This window comes from Suillus fuscotomentosus (genome assembly GCF_016647785.1).
Source record: "Suillus fuscotomentosus strain FC203 chromosome Unknown F5891scaffold_51, whole genome shotgun sequence".
NCBI classification, from domain to species: domain Eukaryota; kingdom Fungi; phylum Basidiomycota; class Agaricomycetes; order Boletales; family Suillaceae; genus Suillus; species Suillus fuscotomentosus.
Window position 1 is genome coordinate 207,923 of NW_024539563.1, and position 22,325 is coordinate 230,247.

General features: G+C 47.4%; 6 protein-coding genes across 6 annotated transcripts; 2 read left to right on the forward strand and 4 right to left on the reverse strand.

The window, feature by feature from the left end:
- Positions 1-1,932: 1,932 nt before the first annotated feature.
- On the reverse strand, positions 1,933-3,978 carry F5891DRAFT_1174955 (uncharacterized protein; the record flags this gene model as incomplete). Its single annotated transcript, XM_041365688.1, has 10 exons — positions 3,807-3,978; positions 3,612-3,642; positions 3,516-3,535; positions 3,445-3,484; positions 3,323-3,348; positions 3,093-3,229; positions 2,815-2,972; positions 2,641-2,755; positions 2,184-2,317; positions 1,933-2,061 (listed from the first exon to the last, which is right to left on the reverse strand). Exons 1-10 carry the CDS (start codon positions 3,845-3,847, stop codon positions 1,933-1,935), a joined length of 831 nt encoding a protein of 276 aa, XP_041222464.1. The 5' UTR covers positions 3,848-3,978.
- A 1,498-nt stretch (positions 3,979-5,476) lies between these two features.
- F5891DRAFT_957900 (uncharacterized protein) lies at positions 5,477-7,456 on the forward strand (the record flags this gene model as incomplete). The annotated part of the gene is made up of 6 exons (XM_041375520.1): positions 5,477-6,069; positions 6,139-6,169; positions 6,226-6,714; positions 6,770-6,988; positions 7,041-7,265; positions 7,325-7,456. 6 exons carry the CDS (start codon positions 5,477-5,479, stop codon positions 7,454-7,456), a joined length of 1,689 nt encoding a protein of 562 aa, XP_041222465.1.
- A 383-nt stretch (positions 7,457-7,839) lies between these two features.
- On the reverse strand, positions 7,840-10,148 carry F5891DRAFT_1051526 (transcription factor Tfb2-domain-containing protein). Its single transcript, XM_041362499.1, has 13 exons — positions 9,903-10,148; positions 9,749-9,853; positions 9,582-9,698; positions 9,430-9,529; positions 9,274-9,380; positions 9,122-9,224; positions 8,997-9,065; positions 8,851-8,934; positions 8,594-8,786; positions 8,404-8,534; positions 8,292-8,339; positions 8,155-8,233; positions 7,840-8,096 (listed from the first exon to the last, which is right to left on the reverse strand). Exons 1-13 carry the CDS (start codon positions 10,043-10,045, stop codon positions 7,924-7,926), a joined length of 1,452 nt encoding a protein of 483 aa, XP_041222466.1. The 5' UTR covers positions 10,046-10,148; the 3' UTR covers positions 7,840-7,923.
- Positions 10,149-11,769: 1,621 nt separating this feature from the next.
- F5891DRAFT_1051531 (uncharacterized protein) lies at positions 11,770-12,475 on the reverse strand. Its single transcript, XM_041362500.1, has 2 exons — positions 12,098-12,475; positions 11,770-12,045 (listed from the first exon to the last, which is right to left on the reverse strand). The coding sequence occupies exon 1, from the start codon at positions 12,465-12,467 to the stop codon at positions 12,099-12,101; it is 369 nt and encodes a 122-aa protein (XP_041222467.1). The 5' UTR covers positions 12,468-12,475; the 3' UTR covers positions 11,770-12,045; position 12,098.
- A 3,673-nt stretch (positions 12,476-16,148) lies between these two features.
- Positions 16,149-16,950, reverse strand: F5891DRAFT_568697 (uncharacterized protein). The gene is made up of 3 exons (XM_041372306.1): positions 16,856-16,950; positions 16,484-16,801; positions 16,149-16,429 (listed from the first exon to the last, which is right to left on the reverse strand). Exons 1-3 carry the CDS (start codon positions 16,904-16,906, stop codon positions 16,403-16,405), a joined length of 396 nt encoding a protein of 131 aa, XP_041222468.1. The 5' UTR covers positions 16,907-16,950; the 3' UTR covers positions 16,149-16,402.
- Positions 16,951-18,586: 1,636 nt separating this feature from the next.
- F5891DRAFT_1051540 (uncharacterized protein) lies at positions 18,587-19,170 on the forward strand (the record flags this gene model as incomplete). Its single annotated transcript, XM_041362501.1, has 3 exons — positions 18,587-18,824; positions 18,889-18,992; positions 19,015-19,170. Coding segments are annotated over 3 exons (369 nt in total), but the record flags the coding sequence as incomplete, so codon positions are not given.
- Positions 19,171-22,325: the final 3,155 nt, after the last annotated feature.

Consider the following 22,325-nt stretch of genomic DNA (forward strand, 5'->3'; position numbering starts at 1 on the left):
ATTATGTCCATCGTTTTCTTATCCAACGGATGACTTTATTCTCTTCCCCGTCCTACACGACCATGCCGAGGAATAGAGCTGTTCGTTCGCAACGAACACGCGCTCTCCGGAGCGCACAGTGTACTTGCCAGTGCCATTTTGTCTGATTCTTTCACTTTGTTCTACTTGCCTTAAAATCTCTGTTCTGACCAACTCTCCAGCCCTTTTAGATTGTCGCTCAAGATATCGCGTCCGTCGTCTTCAGGTGAGAATCGATATACCTTCAAATTTTACACCGCTGCGCCCATTCATGCACGATGAAAATTTTTCCGTTATTCGCAGTTTCCACTCTAGCGCCCTCCGCCAGGAGTACTCCCCCAATACTGAACGTTCATATTTCCCCTCGCTGTGTGAACCCAAAAGCACAGTCGGGTGTGGACCGTCCTTGTGGTGCGCTGAACGGGAGGTGGGGGTCGGCGCAATGAGGGTATGCAGTCCTTCCAGGATGTCTGATCTTTCATATGGCGCAGCTTGTATTGTTTCTGTTGAATTTCAATGCTGACGATCTTCCTAGGTTTTAGTCACTGTGTTTGTGTGTCGTCGCCCTATCTTGTGTAGTTATAGCAGTCATCAGCTATCAATTTTTTTGCCATTTTTTTTTTTTGCGTGTGAACCATATAAACGCTTAGATGAAGCAAGATTCAACGGTTAGTTGCGTATGCAAACACTACTCGTGATGCATGATGGCCCCCCAAAGTGTCATGATCTCGCGTTCTGTCTAGTTATTACCGGAAATTGGCGATGTGCTTCAACACTTGGACATCCTGGTCCGTCGCCGTAACTCATCTGATTATTTGACTGAGAAAAGACCCAGTTCACGGCTTTCTGAGAATCATGCTTGTCATGTGCTAAGTGAACTTGAGAGCGTCCAGGCACGCAGTTGTTTTGGTCCCAGGCATACCAGGCAGTGAACTGGGCCATCGATCCATACTTCTCGACAGTTGACTATGATATTAGGTATCTTTAAACTACCAGCCCCCCAGGGTAGACATGATAGACGTGACCTCAGAACAGATCGATCTCCATTCACTTAGGGCTTCCATCGAAATTATTGCTTTCTGTAAAACACGACATCACACTGCAGGGTTGGACACCTCCGGAGCGAGCGTCGAATGATCAAATCTCTGGGGAAGAAATACGACAAGCAGCCAACAATTTTGACTCCCCGCAAAGGTCCGACCTGCCAGTGTATCAGTGTTGTGTGCACTGCCAGCAATGGGGTTCGTGCCGCTTCGTACGTCGGTATCCAATGAACGAGATCCGAGCATCCCATGATCAAATCATTGGGGAAAACATATGACAAACAGGCAACTCAAGTTATGGCTCCCTGCAAAGGGTCAGCCAGTGCTAGTGTCGTGTGCACTGCCTTTAAAGAGCGGGATTCGGATTTTCGTACGTTAGCGTTCAAGGAACTCATGATAACAAATGTGAATGTGCGTTATATCGCACTTAAAGAAGGCGCCACCGACGTAGAGTCTAAAGGGTAGCGGAAGGTGAGTGGTCCCTATCGTCATTGTAACGCAGACCCTGCTGATGCATCATGAGGCTGTATTCAAAGGAAAAACACGTGTATTAGTGTGCATGAAGCAGAATCGAATGCAAGCAAAGTCATTTCTAGCGATCGGTCATCAATCTCACCAAGGGGGCGGTCATCGGGGTAACCTATTTACATGCGAGGTACGACGCTAGTTAAGCTCTGTGATAGACATTCTGTTGACTTTAGTAGACATAACGCTTGCAAGCCATGATGGTGGCGTTCATCACCACAAGGCTGTACTCTGAGGATAATGAAACATTGTCCTCCCTCTCCGGGCCGATCGTGTGCTCCTTTTGCAAAGTCGTTGTGGGTCCTTATGTGCTAGTTGACACACTCCTGGACCGATTGGTCCTTGCTCATCTCAATACGATATCAGTCCCATCAGTCACTGCACGAGTGCGGCTTATGCCTCGTGTCTTGACAGTGCCATAACGCGGATCTGAAGAAGCATCGATGACAGCAGGGAGTTGTGTAACTGTGCCACGCTGCACGGACAAGTTGCTTGTTAAAATTTTGCCTTTGTGAGTGCCAGATCCAACTTACTTACTCTCACAACAATTTGATCATGTAATTCGATAAACACGTATGTAACTCGCTCCCGTCATACCCGTTCCTGCCAGCCTGACTGCACCATGAAAGACGGCATATTGTCTCTTATCTGAGCTTCCTTGGAGACGATGCAAACTTCGTTGACATCATTCACGGATCGTGTTCCGGTATCATTGTTTGCATTTTGGCTTTCTAGAAGTGCCTAGAACTTCACGTCATCAGATTCAATGATCCCTACTCCGAATTCAAGACCTGAGGCCTGAAGCCTGATTGGATGCACAGGTGCGTGGCTCGCTCGTCATGCTTGTTAGATTGTCAGTCAGTCCGTTTTAGTCCCCCGACCGGATCTTCCCTTGGGGGTGGCAATAAACCCCGTTAACATCCATTCTTTGTTTGTCCTAATGCACTTTGGGCGCTCCGTCCAATTTCACTACTCGGAGCTTGGGCGCCAGCCACATGCAGCGGACTCGAATCTTCGCCATTCTACAAGGATCCGAACTACTGGTACTACTTACTTTGTGCAGCTGTTGGCTCTGTGCACTTTCCCCCGCCAAATTTATCTGTCTGAGAGTCCAACAGAATATATTCAACAATCACCAGCTGTACACCAAGGATCCCATTTACCCAAACCTTGACGCAATGGAATGGACGCCACGGTCTATCTTTCAGCAGTGCCCTTCGTCCTGAACGTTCAGTTCATTCCCCTTGACGTCACTCCCCAAATTCCATTTGCCTCGCGCTTCAATCCACACTGGCTGGTTTAGCTGATCGATTGGCGCTCGCTCTGAATGAAAAGTGCCGACAAACAGTTCGTTGGCCTCGAGGCTCCTCGAGGCCGGCGCACTCGCTATGAAGAGTATGGAGAAAAGAAGTTCCGCGTGATGTTGGATGGCATGGTTTCTCGTCGAGCCTTGATGATTAAAGCGACTTCCATCCTGTTCAGCAAGCAGTTGCGCCACAAACGTACTATACCATCTTAAGGCATACACTGGCACCGGATACGATTGTGGAAACCAACGCTCGCCCGCCTCTTTTGCGGCGTATTGAACCCGATGATATTTGTTTCTAGTGGATATTTCCTGGGATTCCTCAGCCTTGAATGGGCTAACAACGTTTGCGGTAGGCTTTTAGTGTGATTTTCTATGTAAGTAAGATGCTTGATCACACGCGTAGATCGTTCCTGATCGTGAGTCATACCGTCGCGATACCACTCCTAAGGCTTCCTGAGGTCGCGTTCATTCTTTTTGAATGTGCGACAACAGGGGTCAATTGCCCCATTGGAAGTCGCCGATCACCTTGTGGTTCGTTCGAGATCTTACTGAGGCTAGGAAAGATTTGATGACGTGGTCGAGAGTAAGTCTACATACCCAGGACATGTTTTCATACTAACCCATTCGATGGAGAGCCAGCCTGAGTGACACGTGATATGATATCCGAGACGCGATCATGAAGGAAGCTATGACTTGAGGTCCGCCGTCGATCTCACTCGCCACTCATGGAATGCCTGTGCAGGTAACCTATTGATGAAGAACGAGAGGCTCTTGCTATATCATCCGGCACTTGTCATTGGTCCTTGGTTTTCTTGTGGAATAAACATGCGGTGACTTGGCGGGACTTTTGTCTTCTCATCGGAATGCGGACATGCGATGCCCCGGAACAACCCAGAACTCAAACTGCGAACCGTGGTACCTCAGCAACAATAGCGCAAGTCCATATAGGCATGCTGTGTTTCGAGTCTACGATAGGATCAATGCGAACGGCGAACTGGAATCTTTTTTGGCTTTGACATCATTCATCAGATAGCCATCCACATGAGGATTAGACTGGTCAATTGAATCAGCGCGAGGCCAGCGAACCCGTGAAAGAGCGCTCAATCGTTGCAGGTTAGCCTTACCAGTACCCTTTGGGTATACCTGGACATAATTTTTTTTGCCTATGTAAGTGACACCTATACAATTCAGAACCCTTCAATGTTGAACCCACCGAGGCCCTGCATAAGGGTAACGCCACACGTAAACGGCACTTTATTGAAAAACCAACAAACTTCATTCAAACACGGTACTATTTGAGAAAAAAGGGCCAATGTCGGAGGGTATATATGGTCATCACCTTATTTCCAAATTTCGCCGAGATGCAGTGTCGCATGCGGCACATCACAGGCAATCTATACACTCATCCATTGTCACCGATGCTCATCTTTTACGTGCCGCAACATCGGTTTCCTATGGAAACGTATGAGCGAGTATACCATACATAGTGAGACCTGTGGTACTTACTCGTGACGAAGTCGCTTGCCGTGGATCACAAAGAATCGATGCCCGCGGGTGCGGGCAATTTACGCGGATATGAACTAATAGTTATGAGAGGCCGGGCAGCCGCACACTCGTGAACTGTGATCGAGCTCGGATCAGATTCAGATACCTAGCGCAGGAAACTATAACGAAAACGGCACCAATTGACACGACGAGGGGAATGAAGTCTTCAATCCTTCGGACAAATGCGGAAACGTGGATTGGTGCGCGGCTGTGTGCGGTGAACAAGTCGAAGCCTAGCCCAAAGTATCAGATAAATCATTTAACACGTTACTCAGAAACTGCGGTACACCGCTGGCATCGCGGGGCCGGTAGAAGGGAGAACTATCTGAAAATCAAAGCTGGCCAGTGCTCGACCGTGACTGGACTCAATTTGGGTCGGGTCTTTCCACGGAAGTTCCACCAATCAGAACGCTGGTTTCATTGTACTTCAAACGAGCGTCAACGTTTTCAACGTTAGTACTACCCACCATTTCAAACACTTGAACAATAGAGAACCAAACCACGCGGATTCATTTGGACCAGAATAAGCTGTCTATAGGTACCCGTTGAGAAGAGTTCGAGGAAGGATGCTGCCGCCTTATTTGGGAGACACATGTCCCCCAAAACGGTCCGCTTTGCACTGGTGTATCTCAGGCCAATCTCACTTGGCTCCGCCTCTAGATCTTTCCAGATTTTCGTTGGAGCTGATGGGCCACCGTATCAATACACGTAGAGAGTGTCTTGAAATGAAAAAGACCGTTGGTCAGATGTAATATCCAATTCTTCTCTTGTTTTGATGTTTTCTCGCTCGTGACGCTATCCTATTTCCAGGAACTGTTTGTCGGCGTTCTCGTAATGATGTGGTCATTAGTACGGACTCCCACCACAGCCGGGAAGAGATGCGAAGTACGCGGCGATCACACATTGTACGTCGATTTATCACCTTTAAGTATCTCGCCATTGGCGCCGGTATCTGAGATGAAACACTCAAATACCCTTCTGCGATTCTCGAGTGCCCACTTGAACATCACACTCACCCGACATGCTAGCTCAACGCATGCTTGCAGGACCTTCCGCTTCTCTTCGCTCTTTGTCTCCCTTCGAGCTCCTCGATGTTCCCATACTTGAACGTATCGCGTTTTACTTGGCCACGAGTCGGTTCATTGGACCACCGTCGGAATTGGTCCCTCTCTTGTGCACTTCTCGTACTATCAACGCATCGCTCAGATTCCGTAGTAATCATCATCTATATTCCCAGATTTTTTGCCAAAAATTCGACTCGGCTGCAGTCACACGTCGTCTGTCGTGGGGACGCACTACTGTCGAGTGCTTTTCCGAGGAGCTTCGCAAGCGCAGTACCATACTGACTCGTATGCGTCATCGGAATGCGGAAAATTTCGCCCATCTTCAGGAGGATCTTTGGGCAGTCTATCTCATACTACTCGAAAACGATGGCAAAAACATGGCCCAGCTGTGTCTGTGGGCAAAGCTTCCGACATGGATAGCAAGTGTTATCGAAGACAAATGCCAAGTTCCTCGAGAGCATCCGCTCTCCTGGGTGAAAGATATCGAAGGCACTTCATTGGTCCTTTGGCTCCTCTGGATGAGCAGTGACGAAGGTGCGTTTTTGGTATGCCAACTCTTACATATGTTCTAACATTCCCATCAGAAAGCGTCAAGAATGAAGACTCCAGGGTACGCAATAAAACATTGACCTAGGCTAGAGCCTTTCCTTGTCCATGGACATCGAGTGCGTATTATAACTCATTATTTGTCCCTGAGTGTCATAAGTAACATTACGTGCAGTTCTCATCTGCGTACGCTCCTGATGCATTCTTCTATCTGCCTCTTTGTGCAGAAACTGAGGTTGCAATCCCATGTACGACGGGTCTGCCGCTTCCCATCGCCCGCGATTTTGTACACTATGGTCGAAAAATTAAGCTCGCTGCACCGCCTCTGATACCAGCTGCCCTCCTGAACTATGTGGTCAGGCTGGAGGTGCGTTTAGACGATAATCCATTGCCGTCTGCAGTCGCGCAACTTCCCGAGACGAGGGCGCAAGCTGCTGCAATGGGATTGTCTCTTCCGCGGCTTACACAAGAAGACATCATAAACTTCCACTTTCACACTCGCACAAGATTTTTCGGCGACTATAACGGCCTGGGCAGTGAGCGCCTTGATAACGAATGGTTCCGAACTGTATCATGCCATGATCCGTGGGCTGTGGATCGACCACTTCGAGGAATCTTTTACCATCTTGGATCATTAACTGGGCACTGGAATGGTCGCGCTTTGGTACGTTTGTGGCCATATTATCGCCCGGCAACTCAATCATACTCTGCCACGTCAGATTCCATATTTGCAGGCCCACATTGATGCCAATATGCCAAATCGCCGACCCTCGGTACAGGGTGTTACTTGGGCACATGAACGCATATCTTGTGTGTTCAAAGAGCACCATTGTTTGACCCCCGATGAACCCATTTCTGCACCTGCTGAAGCTCATGGGTGGGGCGAGGATATCCTCAACGTTTGGTTGCCCCGTCGACTGGAAATTAAACATGGAATTGTAAGTTTCTCTGAGTTTGGTCTTGTGTGCAGCATTAAAACATAATAAATAGGATGACTTAACATTACATGATCGGGAAACTGGGAAGACTGTACGATATGAAACATACCATGCCGACCGCGAGAACCCTTACTCCAGACCGTCCAAGATGAGCTCCGAATGGCGTTGTGATTTGCCGCCCGTAAGCGAGGATTCACAATATGAAACGGACGATGATTATGAGGAAGTTTTTGAGCAAAGAACCAGTGGCGTCACTGACATCATCATCACGGGAGAGGTGAGGGCTCCTGAATCGCCTCGAGTTGATGGAGCCTGACAGTCGGCGAACTCTTGCAGACGTACGATCGGGAGAGCCCGGCTTGGGGTTCTTTCTCTTTCATTGGCCGAGTAAGACCATGGGATGGCTTCGTTGTTCTGCTGCGACGGTCGGTACGTGAAAGAAGATCTGATTTGCGTCATTCATTTTAACAAATTCTTTGCCATCAGACACATGCTGCCCATGCGTATCACGGGCGCTGGATATTCAAAGGTTACATACACGAGCGTAGTCTTGTTGGGCGTTGGCGCGAAACTGGCACTGCAGTTGACCAACTAGGCTACGAGGGCGGATTTGTGCTTTGCAAGGCGGATGAAACTTCATTGGATACAGTTTGAGTTTGCGATGTCTCGCTTTACTATCGGGCATGTGTTGTATTATGATTTGCATGTAGCCATATACTGTACATTGTCACCTAATTGTATTGGCTAAAGTTGTATTAGCATATGGGTAGATGAACGCCGTTGTGGCCAAGCATTCATTTTATGGTCACATACCCATTTGAGTCATAAGACTTTAATAGATCACTCAAAAATTAAATCCATGAACACATCAAACGCAATACATTTGTCGTGGTATCTGACACCACTAAACGTAATAAGCGCCACAATTGATGACTCTAAACTGATCCTGTCCGTCTCTCGATGAATCCTCTGACGTTAGCATGTCCTTCAAGAGTACCGAAGAAGCATCGCTTGCTCGCATTCTCCCAAAGCACAACATCTAGCTGCTTCGCATACGCTAGCACGTATTCATAATCGGCTTGCGATGCGAAGTCTTTGTACAGATAACCTTAATTTGTGGTTTGGCCGGCGTGAGAAGAGTACCAGAACAAAAAGATAATCCTGACCTTCTGCAGATTTCAGCCGATTCCTCTCAAGCTCCCAGAGCCTTATCTGGTCCTGTACAGTCACAGGTAAAAGGGGGTTCTATTCAGGGGCGATGAGCAACGAAATCGGCCTGTGAGGATGATTGAATTATACTCACGTTCTTGCGCATCTGTGGATGTGCGTGTGTCGTTAGGTAGCTAATGATCTGTCGGCGGCGATCAGGCTCATTACCCAAACGCGACTACAATCAGAGAAGAACGTTTTGATACCTGGTCAGCCGAGATTCCGTTGCCCAGTGCCTTGCGTACACTTTCACGCGTAAGCATTCCCACAACCAAGTTCGGAAAACGGTATTTCATCGTGATGAACAAATTAAGGACAGCCGTTTGCAAGGGGTTGTCTTCCGGCCGCCGAGGACATATGAACTCAAATGCCAAAGTTGAAAAAGAGATAACATACCTGTATACGCATATATCCTATAATTAGTTTCTAGAACAATGAAGCCTTGTTGCGCGGCCCCTGAACTGAGAGCAACCGCCCCTGTACCGTCCGCCGTATGAGACCCACCAGTAGAATGTGAGCTTGGTAAAGGAGGTGACGACGAAGTCAAAGTTGTTGCTAATCGTGTGGGACTAAAACGTTTTGATGACGTCTGCGGGTGGTGGAGTACATTTAGTAAAATGTGCTAAAGATGGTAAAAATAGAAGGCTCCATACCTTGCGTTGCCACACCAGCCCATAGTCTCGAAGGTCTTCAAGCATTGCTTTCTGCGTTTCGCTCAAGGGTTCTGTCGAATATTCCTGGTATCAAATGAACGGCGCTTCTTCAGCTACGTAACGCAACCACATTACATTTGCCTCACCCGACCAAGATCCATGGTCGACAGCATGAATAGAAAGCTAAGCACTTCCACGAGGTCCATTTGCCTCTCCTAGGGATACGTCAGCATCACCGAACACAAATACCTCCTATCAGCTAGAAGCGTACCTCTGCCATGTGCAAGTACTGTAATAGTAGATTCCAAAGTTGATCATGAGGTGAGTGAAGAAGGAACTGGAAACCCGAAGAAGTGATTTGTAGAGCTGGACCGCTATGGGCAAAAATATAAGAGGGGGAAACCTTGACACATATGCACTCACTGAGCGTTGTTCATCAAACCACTCCGTTGAAGCAAGTACAAGACTCCTTGGGAAGGCTTGGTGGGATTTTGACCTTGACCAGACGACACCATGTAGTGAAGAATGGTCTGCGAAGTTGTGAGATTATTATTTTTCACCAGTCGGTCACTAGCTCACCTCCCATCGTTCGAGCGCGTATGCGTCTAAGTTTTCAATGTTCGCTGACTGTCGTTTACCGTCCTTGTCAGTAGGAACTCCAAAACTTCCCGTGCTACCTCTTCAGACATTTGTTAGCATGAGGGATGTGCTTCATTTATATTTCAACGCACCCTCCTGTGATAGCTTGCCTCAAGCTAGATTTGAAAGTAGGGTTTAGCGCTAATTTGACAGCCGAGTTTTGGGCGATGTGCAGTCCAGTCATGACAGCGAGAGCGGAATCGTACGCGCTATGGGTATATTTATGAGGTTAAAGTTTTCATAACGCATAGAAACTCACTCCTTTCCCTCAGGAAGGACCCAAGCTGATATCGTCGCTACGGAGAGGGCACTTTCTAGCCAAAGTAGATTCATTATCAGCTGCCGCTCGATTGGCCCGAGCAATCTAGAAAAGAAGTCAGCTTGAGAATACACATAGTACAGTGGCAAATCACCTAAATATTGAAAGACATGACGATGGGCGCTGATAGAGGCGGGTCAACGTGGTTTGTGACTGGGATTGAAGAAACGGAAGGAGTGGGTGAGGCGTATGTTGAGGAACGATCACATCTGTGTTTTGCAGCGACTGGACAGGCATCCTCAATTATATTTTATCTCGGGGTCATGGAAGGACCCAAGCTTGAGCCTGAGAGGGAGTCACCGCGATGAATGGCGAGCATGAACTTTGAGGTTAGGGTCATGAATGTGGCAGTTCCCACAATCGGGAGACGAGTCAATCACCGATTTCCGTGTGGGACCTTCACTGACAATCACTGACTCGCTCGAGCCGCTCGTTGTGAGTCAGTGGACTCTTCGAGTTAATCCAAGATATCAATGACTTGTCTATTCCATAGCCATATAGCCATATTCATCGCATTCGAGAGAACTTTGAATCTGGCTCTAGCACTGAGCAGGTAGTAAGCTACCCTACATCTTGACTTGACCGGATTCAAGCTTGGATATCGAGCAGTCACGGTATCACTGGCAGTGCACACCAGCCGCTCGACGCTCAGCAAGTGAGCTTATACAACCCAGCATAACATTCGAGATAGCCTACGAAAACAACGCCGGCCAGCACATCGGACTCATACTGTCCGTTGGGACAGTCTTGTATTTATTCAAGAGCTCTCCATGAGTCATGATGCCCCCATCTTTCAAGTCGGAATGCCTCGTTTCTGGGCGATTTTGTGTTGTTACCGTCCTCTGCCGCAAGCCAGACTCGGAAGCTTTTATCATGAGGTATTTTTCTGACTGCGAATTAAAATCAGACGGCGTATTGATATATAACACTAGCTTTCCCATTAATCAGTACCTCCGTCCGAGTCTATTCGCCGAAATTTATGGAGCTCATACACAAGCAACCGTCCGGAGCTGAACAAACCTGCCAAGCATGTATAGTTTATCCATTTCGGTTGTCAGTCTATATTTCTTATAATGCGGGCTACTTGCGTCTAAATTGATACTGCCGCTTCTCGGCTTGTCAGACTAGGGCCCAGGCTGGAAACGTTTTCCTCACCTTTTGCGGTATTTTGTAAGTCCAATGCTTCTAAATTTCCTATATATTATGATACAACTCTAAAGTAATGTAATCACGCCAATTCATGGTTCAGACTTTGTATAACGTCATGTATGGCAAAGAACATTTTGGTTTGCAATTACAAAATATGCGTTTACTGAGAGTCGCCGCCGCCGCCACTACGCATTGCAACAAAACACTCCACAAGGGCTGCCATTGTTGCTCTAGCGCATCAACAGAGATCTGGGGTCACTTCCAGTACATATCTCGCTGTACGAATCATAATTTTTGGAGTGTGCGCCTCTCGGTCGAAGGGTACCAATCTAATGAGCTACACTACGATTGTAAATGGTATTTAAGAACAAATGCCTGCTACGCAAGTGAGTGGATTTTAGACCGTCAATTTACTCGCAAGTACGGCTCAAGTGCTACTCGTGGTCGAGTGGTTTATAAGGCACCCTTCATTGTTATTCCATTCGTAGATAGGGGTTTCAAACTTAAATGCTTCGGACACTAACTAGAGCAGCTGAACAGAAGTCGCTTCCATGCACAAAAGACTGGAGACAAATACTTATGTCAGTACCCGCTGTTGATATGTACATTCAATCCGATAAGTTCGCTTTGTTGTTTTGCTATTCAAGATATTGACAGCAAAAATCATACTGGCTATGCTGCAGGGTATGAAATAATGTACTGACGCTGCATGTGGTACATGAATCCACCAAAGCACCGATTGACCTCAAGATGCCATGGTAAACGCCGCAAGTGCGACACTGAAAATGAGAATCGACCAGTCAAACAAGAAGTCTTGTAACACTCAGTAGCCCGCTCCGGCGTTTTTCACATTTTTAGATACAGGTCTATATAGTAGGACGTATATCTGGGGGAGGGGACACCCATGTCCCCTCCATTTCTCCGTCCCCCTACCTCCATTAGTCCGCGTTCCTGCCGGCTGCTTGAGCATCTACGCAATTCAAACCACTATTCCACGTGAGGTTTCCCCCTACCCATCAGTCCGCCGTTCCTGCCGGCTGCTTCAGCATCTACACAAGTCAAGCCACTATGATACCACCCGTTATTTTCTAAAATTGAGTAATCAGCGTCGGTCATACATGAGGGAGAGAAAGTCCTGACATTAAGGGCAGTTTATCTGATGCACTTCCAGGCCGTATCTACGCGTGAATACCCGGCCGCAGGTGTTGCAAGGATACCTGATCCCGAGATGCGTTCCTTGTACATGGCGCGTAAGGCTTTCTTTGTTCATCGGAGCGTTACAACCCTCCCAACGGCAAAGGACGGGGAGGTTATCCGGGCCCCTAATTCCGTGAGCTTCTCGGAGATGGGTTGCCATATCGCCCCCATGTACAAACGCGTTGCAATGTAATCCGTATGCATCATCCCACATGCATAGGAATAATTCGTTGATAACATGGTATTGCTGCAAGAAAGGTTCAGTCGCCGCGACGTCCAGTGAGAAGGCAAAAATGACCTGGTTATGTGCCATAGTAGTATTGAGGTTGTGCCCACTGTTTCCAGAAAGCGAAACGCCTTTTATTAAGTCAAGCTTGCAAGGAGGCCCACCGTCCCAACTCTCCCATTCCTAGCCTGGAGGGCATAATATGGGCTGGCGGGGAGCCACTGGGTAAATGCGCCTGGACGGTGAACGTTTCATTGCGTTGATAGACAAACCATATGTGCCGGTTGGCAGTAGTACCGGTCCCTTCGGGCTGAGATCTCATCCGTGTATGAAGGTGTCAGACATGGCACCTGGACGGTGAAGTGATGGGATATGTGTCAGATGTCAGACATGGCGCCTGGATGGTGATATGTATCAGATACCGCATCAGCATGACATCAAAGCGTGGTATTGGTGTATGCCGCCGAGTGTGGTATTACAAAAATTCGAGAAGCATCGAATATTTTCATTCGTTGGAAATATGGTTTGAAGAATTGAGGATGGCCAAGCGTGCCATGCCAGGATTGGAATGCAGCTTCCATTGCGATTTCCACCCGCCAGCAGGCCAAAGGCCAAGGCCTTTGGGCCGAAAATGTGAGTGAAAAGTCGATAGGGTTCAGGACAAACGAAAAGAGAAAAGTTGGCCACATACGTAATACGCGGTAAATTTAATATTTAGCGTTCCAGTCTGAGACGCTAATTTAAGCGCTCGAAGTCTTAGACGCTACTAATACTAGTAGTCACACCCCACACGAGCTGTTTATGAATGATCAGTGACTTTGGTAGCCCTACGAGCAATAAAGACAATCGGATAATGGCATCTACGATAACTCCAGCGAGTGGTCTCATTAGCTCGGGAATTGTAGAAGGCAGGCGCACCATCATTGTGTCACTACAGTTGTGTGCACTATCATAATGCTCCTTGTGACACCGAGACGCTCTTCGCGAGCCTTTGTTGTAAAAATGCAGTACGTCAAACCTGCATCGTCTCGTATTACTTTATGATAACAGTGAATGATTCACGAAGACCTGATTGCGGGTGAGCATCGCCTGATCCTTAATGACTGACGATAGGGGATGTTCATGCAAGAATAACCCTGGATCCATTACCTTGCGGATAAACCCTTGATATCTGTGATTCGTTGAGCAAGCCATTCTGCGATCCTACAATGTCAGGATGGCCAAAGCTCTTTTGGAACCTAGCTCCTCGTTGACCAATAACATCGAACCACCCAAGAGATTGTCTGCGACTCGGAGATTGTCGCCCTAGGGTATTGCAAGAACTCTTTTATCACAGGGTAGAATCAACAGAGGCTTCTGTGAGACCGTTGTCATCTGTTCTTAGCGTTGTCATCTGGCTGCCCTCAGTCGACAAATAAAGATTGTGGAATATTGGATCTTTGACAGGCACCTGTAGTTCCGAGTTTCGCTAACCCGTCTTCAGAGTCGCAACCTGCACAGGTTTTCCAAAGGGTCGATGGTCTCTCAGAGACTCAAAGGGATCGTCTGAGCTCATGATCATCGTGATAGTATGTTGAACGACACCAGCAAATTTGTCATCGTCGCGTTCCATCCGCAATATTGATGCTCAAATTTCAAATTGCAACTCCGAACAATAATTCAGACGATGCGTATAGAGCTAAGAGCACGGCGCACGCCAAGGCTCGAAGCTTGAATATTTGAACGATCAGATGTATCTCTGCGCCCCACAGCAGCTGTGACCACATCTGTTCAATGCATACTGCACAGTTCATGATATTGCATGAAACACCCGGTTAGCGGTCGCCACTCCAAAAACACTCACTGTTGCAGTCATTCTGCTCAGCTGAGTTTAACCAGCGTGACGATCTTACTCACCCCTACATATGGGTATAGTTGAATTGACGGGAATAGGAGGCATGGTTGCAGAATACTCGTTGCATCTATCCCCGGAACTGTCAGAAGGAACACCAGGTAAGCCAAATAGAATACCTCCAAACGCAGTACCATTAACTCACCTCCCCGCTCAGTCAAAACCTCGAACACCTAGTCTTCATCCAATGCGTTCATCTGTCCTCAGTATCCGTCACCTCATGTACTCTTCCTCCCTCTCTACCGCGGTCATCGGACGATAATCCGATAAGGATACACGGTAAGGGTAGTGGGACGCTGATGTAGAACTAATGCCTATTTAGTACATCCACCATACATTTCCTGATCGGCCTGGCATCGATTTGAAATAGGCTGCCTGACGCATCCTGACGGGGTCGACTTGCAGGTGAGCGTATGACGCCATCCGTAGGTCAACACAGTAATTGGAGGCTAGAAGAAAACTCGGACGCCCATCTCTATGGCTGCATAGCCACGCAGGTAGCCGAATTCGCCGGCTCGTATCATGAATCCTCGATGATCAATGAATTTCTCATCTTCCGTCCTGACTCAATCCGGTCCACGCACATTGAGAGAACTCCATCACCAGAGTCGGCAATACCATTATGGGCATGGCACAAAGGGCGCGCAGGAGTACAATAGCCCCATCCCAGGTCACCAGCCAAAGTAGATGGGACAGGATTTCATCAATGCGCACTGTCACAGTTTTCTCGAGAGGTAGACGATTCAGAGCTTACAGCTTTCAACAAGTTCGTCTTCGAACTTTGTGATGGAGTCTGGGATCGAAAACATGACCTGCTTGTACTAAGGCGTTGGCTCAAGTATTGCGTATGTTCGGTTCGCAAGTAGTACGCCCTGCTGACAAGGTCTGTCCTCGAAAGAGTCTAAAAAGTACTGGTTTGACCAATCAATTTTCTCAGAGCCGTATGTGACATTGGTCGGTGGAGGTACTTGTGAACGACTTATTGATTCCGGCGGCCGACAAGGGCCTGCGGTTTGAAGTTGGTCACAGTGTCAGAAGCCACTGTTGAAGTACCTGATAGCGGATATATATCCTGGGTCTTCAGCACAGCACTTGGACCATTGTACAAGCGATACCGGCTCTTGAGTCCGACCCTCCGAAGCTCCCTGCTAGTGTTACGGGGACCAGCCATGAATAGACAGAACTTGAGTACTGAGTACTGAGTGCTTGGACCCGAAGTTCCATTCGAATCATGGAAGGTGTGAAATGCACGGCAATATCCGGGTTTAAACGTTAAACTCTCGACGTCCACAATATCATGCATATCTATATCTACTATTGGCGTGCTGTCGACACGTCCACTGATAGCTGACGGGGCGTCGCATATGGTGAGCTAATAAATTTACACTGATCTCTATAGCACGCGATATATGACGGTGAACACAGTTAACTGTACCAGCGACTAGCCTCTCCAGGAGTCCAATTACGACCCATCTATAGGAAGCCTGCAACTAAGTATCATTAGCATGAGCATATACGCCAGATACTAGTTAGTGGCTCATGTTTCTTGCAAGAATCAGCGGTACCATTAACTTCTAATTGGAAAAGAATTGGCCTATCTTCCAGAACGCTTCCCCTCGCATAGGATACTATCTGTCTTTGCTGCGAGGCAGAAGGTCAGGCTGATTCTTGGGGGGAATCAGCTAGCTACTTCACGATCGATTTCGATCCGTCAAGAATATTGATATTGATATTCTGTTTTCATGGACGGAGGCGTCAATTAGAGTTATTTGACGCCGTTGAGTGAAGTGCGTGTCAACGTTCTGGCGCTCGTGGTTATATATGACGACATCCGAACGCCTCGGACATGATAGTAGAACTGAGAACAGAAGGCTACCCGCATCGTATCACTTCATACACCGTAAACAAGGCAGGCTGCCAAGGGATCAAATACAATTTCTTAAACGACCGCTGTCGTGTAACATGCAACTTTAAAATATGGTAACTAATACGTCTTATCACCAACGTAAATGTCATGGAGCTCGAGTATACAAATTCATAGAAGCACGAGCTGAAGTGAGGAAGACAAGAACTACTCAAGCGAGTCAAGCATGAAGACCTCGAACGCCATTGAATTTCTTCCGGCATCTGTTCAACTTATGAGACTACCGAAACAACGCTGAAATAGCGAATCAGTCAGGCGTATGCGAGGAAGGTGATGACCAGGTCTCACATCTACTGCCTGCTGAACCGAACAAATTGCCTGGTGATTGTTACGATTGTATTCGCGCGTGAAAGTCTTGTTGCAGGTGTCGCAAGGATATACGACCTTGAGGTGTGTTCCCTCCACGTGCCTTGAGAGGTTTCCTTTATTGAGCTCTTTGGTGCAATCTTCCCAAGAGCAACGGACGCGCAACTTGTCTCCACCACGAATTCCATGGTATTCACGGAGGTGAGCAGAAAGCTCGTGGCCAAAAAATGGGTAGCTGCAGTGCGAGCCATCTGGTCTGCTCCATCGACACTCATTCATCTGCTCAAAAGTATAGCCCGACTGTGAAAGTCAGTTTGATGGTTATGATGCCTTGTCTGGGGAGTCGAAACTTACAGGCTCAGGCTCTAAGAAAACAAAGTCGTTGCTTGCGAGGTTGTCCGACATATAGGTGCGGGAGGCGATGGTTGTGACAAGTGTATCTGCTTCAGATTGAAGCGTTTAACAGGGGGCTTTATAGATGAATTTTTGGGGGAGGGCACCGTTCACAAAAAGCCCCGAACCTCATGGGTTGGCAGCCTGGTGGGGTGCCAGGAAGTTACCTCTCGGGCTGCAAACGTTTCCGATTGGTTAGAAGACAACCATAGAATAAGCGTCAGTTGCCAATGGCCTTGGCATTCGGCAAAGCGCGTCATACACGAGTATCGATGTCGCTGGCGAGTACGCGTGCATGATTACAGAAAGCCAGAGAAGTAAGTTCCATCCGCGAAAAAGTGTGACTTGGTTGAGGGAAGGCCGATGTGCCATACCGAGACTAGAAGTACTTCTATGCCACCCATCGACTGGCCAATGACCGGCTGCGGATTAACCAGAAGCTAATGGAGGTGTGCAGATATCGTATTTCAAACCAGGAAGGAAATGAAAATAAATAAAAAAACTTCAGATTGCATACAATGCGCGTGGTAAAGTTAGTCCCTGACCGTTGACGTTATCGGGGCGTCAACGCTTCACTTACGCGTTAACGCTAGGTTCTTGAGGCAATCCCGCTTTTATCATATCCTCCCTGGTTAACAAAACCATCAGATACAGCATCGACGGAACTGTGGCGGTTCAATCAGCTCTGTTATTTTTTGGGGAAAAAAAAGGCACCGCCATGCCACTGCGACTACACGCCCCAAACGATGCAAGATGCTCTCCATAAATGCCTGTTAGATCAAGTTGTTACATTGAAGCAGCACTATCTCGGAGTGGTCTATGAGGGACGTACAAAAGACCTAATCTGCAGGTAAGCATTGCTGGTTCCCCAGCCGATTTCAGTTGAGAATAATAGGTCGAGCTTCTCCCAGAATCTCCCTACAATATTGACCGTGAATTCGCATCCCCGCAGACAGACCCTTGACCCGAGTTTGCGCATCGTGAGGCAAGTAACTCTCCCGCACTACGAAGTTAGAACGACCAGAAGCTTTTCTAGAGGCCACCTTGTCGCCGCCGCCAAACGTTGTAAGCGTGTATGCAAGGTTACATTGGACTTGAGAGAGAAGAAACTTGTACATGGTGAAAGGGATCATCAGCTTATGAATGTGCGCGATTGTCCCAGCAGTCTCATATGCCCGTGTTAACTGACTTCCGGGAAAATGGTAACGAGATCGTCGTAGACCGTTCTCGAACCTGCATCGAGATCCATCGAACCAGGGGAGAATATCGACGAATCAAGATTCGGAACCTGGGAAATACTCCTGCCAGCTCCACGAGTACCTGTGAATCCTAATCGTTGCTGGGGTTACAGTTTTTGCTGAAGGGTCTATGGCCTTGCAAAAATTACTAGCAAAAAGGGTCACCATCAGCGCTCGTGTACAGTCCAAAAGTAGCCCGAAGCAGCAAAAGGGCTCTGCAGACGCCTGCTACTTACTACTCCGAGAGGTATCATAATAAATGCAGGAAATTTGACATCCTCAATTGCAATCCATCCGCGAAATCGAACGTTTTGTAACTCCGAATCTCTTCCCAAGAAAAACTAGCATTTGAAAGAGGACAGGTAACGAGTCCATCTTCAGCTCAACACCGGTCGTCGGCGGGCATTCAAATATCCATCCATCGTCCTTCGTAGCCTTGCAATGGCATGTCAGCAAAGTGGCGTTGCTCTTGAGGTTGCAACTTGAACTCGTGCTAGGAAATTCGGAATGCGCAAGGATCGCGGGCTCATTCATGGATGCATGGCCGCCCAACGATATTGATGACTTTTATCATCGCTCCCTTGGAAGAAAGCAACTTCAGTCTCCGAGCGTCGAAGCGTACGGTAATGGAGTGAAGCGAAGAGAGTTGGCGATCTCCACCGAGCTTGCAGTCTCCAGTGTCCACCGATTATGTCACATTCGACAAGCGACTACCTCGTTCGTTAGAATGGGAATTAGGTGGATGTGCCTCGTTAGATACGGACGTTGAAGCAATAATTGAACATAGGCCACAAGGATGCCGGCACCCTGCGCGCGCCAGCCAGACTTCGTTAAAGCTGGACGTTACAAATGCATCCCAGGTTCCAAGAATGCGTCCATAAGGCAATTGTATTTGTTGACACTATTTGAAACAACACTGGCTATACCATCATGTGTTGATGAAGCTTTCACGGTTGCCAGAAGTCTATGAGTCGTCTGCGAATGAGTGTCCGAATATTGGTATCATCTTGAACGGGCCGAAAGTATCGCAGTCTGACGTGATAAACTTGAGCGCTTGAAGCTTGATCCCGAGGTTCGGTTATACTAACTTCTAATTTGATGCCACGTTCTTCACGGTAATCACAAACTAGGTTTAAGTTGAGATATCTTCCGTAAAACATTTGCATCCTGCTTCGATCCATTTGAAAGAGATCGAGCGTGTTCAGAGGACAACAGATGTGCATGAGTTTTGGTCGAGTATTTTATTTCAGTTTATCTATTAGCTACTAGTACTCTAATGATCCTCTTCCGCTTGGTTTCTGTTTAACCTATTTATAGACATACAGATATGAGGTTGATGCCATGCCGCCATTGCTACAATTAGAATGACGATCATGTCATAGTACTACTCAGACTATGGGCGTGCAACGCTGTCAGACACAATTACACAATAGTGCGCATAGTAAGAGAAGCCGCCTGGCCGTCATGCATCATGTCTAACTCGCAAAATTGACAAACTGCTATCAATTTGTTATAGGGTTTCGTACTTCAACTAGAATATAATATCGCCAGGATAAACAGAGCTAGTAAGTACGTCGGAAGCAACATAGACAACAGATACTTAAACTGAAGTCATGGGATAGAAGATAGATAGAACGGGATCCTTTGTCAAAAGACTCCCTATTTAATGCTGACTACCAATAGGGCATGTTCCACTGTGTCTGTTGAGACTGTCTCTGCGCGCGAATGTTTTGCCGCATCCGCACGTGTGCACAATCTTCATGTGTGTTGCCTCTATATGTCTCGCAAGATTCGACTTATAGACCTCCATATTACAAGATCTCCATCGGCAGATAACGCGAGCCCCGCCCGGCACGTCAATTCCATGTGTCTCACGTAAATGACGAGAGAGATTGTAGCCGTGAAAGAGGTCGTTGCAATGCAATTGGTGACATTGTGGCCAAGGCCAGAAACACTGAAACATTTCATTGATAGAATGTCCCTGCAAGCGTGGATTTAATCGCAATGATATCATGTAAGATTTACAACTCACAGGTTCCGAGTCAGGTACTTCGTTGGTCTGGTAACAATGAGAGCCCCCCGACATGATAGTAATGACGTGGCGATTGTGATAGTTATGCTTGCAGACTTGAGTATCTGAGGGACCGATGAATGATTGCGAAGCCCACTGTAGTATATAAGTGTTCTGGACGACCTGCAAGGAGGGCCATCATTCCAGCTGTCCCAATATCAGTTGGTAAGGACTCTGGCCTCGTAGGCTTGCGAGGTGCCAGCGCCTAAGCGGTGAAATTTTCGTTGGTTTGTAAACGGAACCATGTCCATCGAATATGAGTCAGTTTCCAGTGGCCTTGCCCTTCAACGACCGTCCATGAGATTGAGTATCAATATCCCCTACCGACTACACCTGTAGAATAGCAATACCACCTGCCAAAGGTGTGATTGAGACAAGAGGACGATGGACAAACGTGCCAATATGGTCAGAATTGGGTACGTAGCTTCTATGACGGCCTCCACCCGGTCAAGGGCCAGTTGCGGAAACAAAGCACACCCGGAAGCCAAAGGACACCAACTTGAGATGAAGTCCAAGAGTCAAATGCAATGCGACGTCAACTGATCCTGTCATATGTAAGGCACGGTAAAATTGACATCCAATGCTAATACTACAGCTTCCATGCAACGGCATTTTCTGTTCTTGAGGTGTACGACTCGTTTCGAAATCCTTGCTTGGCCATCAGGACAATTAAAAGAGTATCAATGGGATTCTGGATAGTCTAGAACGTTCAGCTCAAATGTTATCGAAAGAAAGACACACTCCGAATCTCTTCTCAAGAAGAACTAGCATTTGAAAGAGGACAAGTAACGAGTCCATCTTCAGCTCAACACTGCCGGTCGTCGACGGGCATTCAAATATTCATCTATCGTCCTTCGTAGCCTTACAATGGCATGTCAGCAAAGTGGCGTTGTTCTCGATCGACCTTGAGGTGGCAACTTGAACCCGTGCTGGAGCTTGGGAACGCACAAGGATCGCGGGCTCATTCATGGCCCCCCAACGGTAGTGATGACTTTTATCATCGCTCCAGAAAGCAACTTCAGTCTCCGAGCGTCGAAGCGTACAGTAATGGAGTGAGGCGAAGAGAGTTAGCGATCTCCACCGAGCTTACAGTCTCGAGTGTCCACCGATTATGTCACATTCAACAAGCGACTACCTCGTCCGTTAAAATGGGAATTAGGTGGATGTGCCTCGTTAGATACGGACCTCTTCATTCCCAAACCAGTGTTAAAGCAACAATTACCGTTGCCCAGACGTATCAGGTTGTTTTTGGAATTTTCAATTTTAGTGTGAGATACTTTTACGCCGTTTTACCGTCACGTGACGTCCGGATTCGGCCGGATTTCTGGAACCCTTCTGCTTTTGGGCAGGCAAGTCTTTGCATGCCGCTTTGCATTCTTTCTAACCAAACATTAGTTTATTATTCTAGATCTACTATTAAGTCATCTGTCGTTCCAAGGATGCAGGTCAATAATAGTGAAGACAAGAACTTTGAGGACAGATATTATACATGCCATAAAGGCATTTATAACGAGTGAGAGGGTCACAAGGAGTCTGATAGGTAAGAGTCTCAGTCTCTGGAAACAGAACTCTTTATTAATGAAACATGTACCTGATAGGTAAGACTACGTCGTGTCAGCATATGTTTACGATAAGGTATGGTATAGGTACTCATGTCTCAGTCTCTAGAAACAGAACTGAGACGCTCGTCTGTGTGGGCACTAGACTTTATACTGTGAGTGTTTTTCTCGCTATATTAGAATGAAACTTGATACATGTGCAGCTTTGGGCCCGATGTCAGCTCTCCCTTGTGCCTGCCCCTTCTCCCCTTGTGCTCGCACTCTCTATTTGACATCTCATGCCTTGCCATTGGCTCTCTTGGTCTTCTTCAACTCAGACAATTCGGATGACAACAAGCCATTCAACAAATCCTAGCAGGTGAAACCAAGATAAAGACTGTTGTAAGTCTTTCCTGCTGTACTGTACTGCAAACAGGCCTTTGACAGCATGTTTTTTTCAGCTCCCAAGGATGATCATAAAGTGAGATGGACAGCACGAGAGTAGTGTTGAGAGGCATGTCGGACACATTGGATTAGGTGCGAGTGCATCGTTTCTCAGACATTTGCTCATCATCGGCCGAACA

Bases quoted from the DNA above. Each gene is read 5' to 3' on its own strand.
- F5891DRAFT_1051531 (XM_041362500.1), bottom strand. From the start codon at position 12,467: ATGGCACATAACCAGGTCATTTTTGCCTTCTCACTGGACGTCGCGGCG.
- F5891DRAFT_568697 (XM_041372306.1), bottom strand. From the start codon at position 16,906: ATGTCGGACAACCTCGCAAGCAACGACTTTGTTTTCTTAGAGCCTGAG. The intron at 16,802-16,855 runs GTAAGTTTCGAC...TGACTTTCACAG, and splicing joins TTTTCTTAGAGCCTGAGCCT to TCGGGCTATACTTTTGAGCA. The intron at 16,430-16,483 runs GTGAGACCTGGT...TCGCTATTTCAG, and splicing joins CGGTTCAGCAGGCAGTAGAT to CGTTGTTTCGGTAGTCTCAT.
- F5891DRAFT_1051526 (XM_041362499.1), bottom strand. From the start codon at position 10,045: ATGCCTGTCCAGTCGCTGCAAAACACAGATGTGATCGTTCCTCAACAT. The intron at 9,530-9,581 runs GTGCGTTGAAAT...AAATGTCTGAAG, and splicing joins AGGCAAGCTATCACAGGAGG to AGGTAGCACGGGAAGTTTTG. The intron at 9,381-9,429 runs GTGAGCTAGTGA...ACAACTTCGCAG, and splicing joins ACGCGCTCGAACGATGGGAG to ACCATTCTTCACTACATGGT.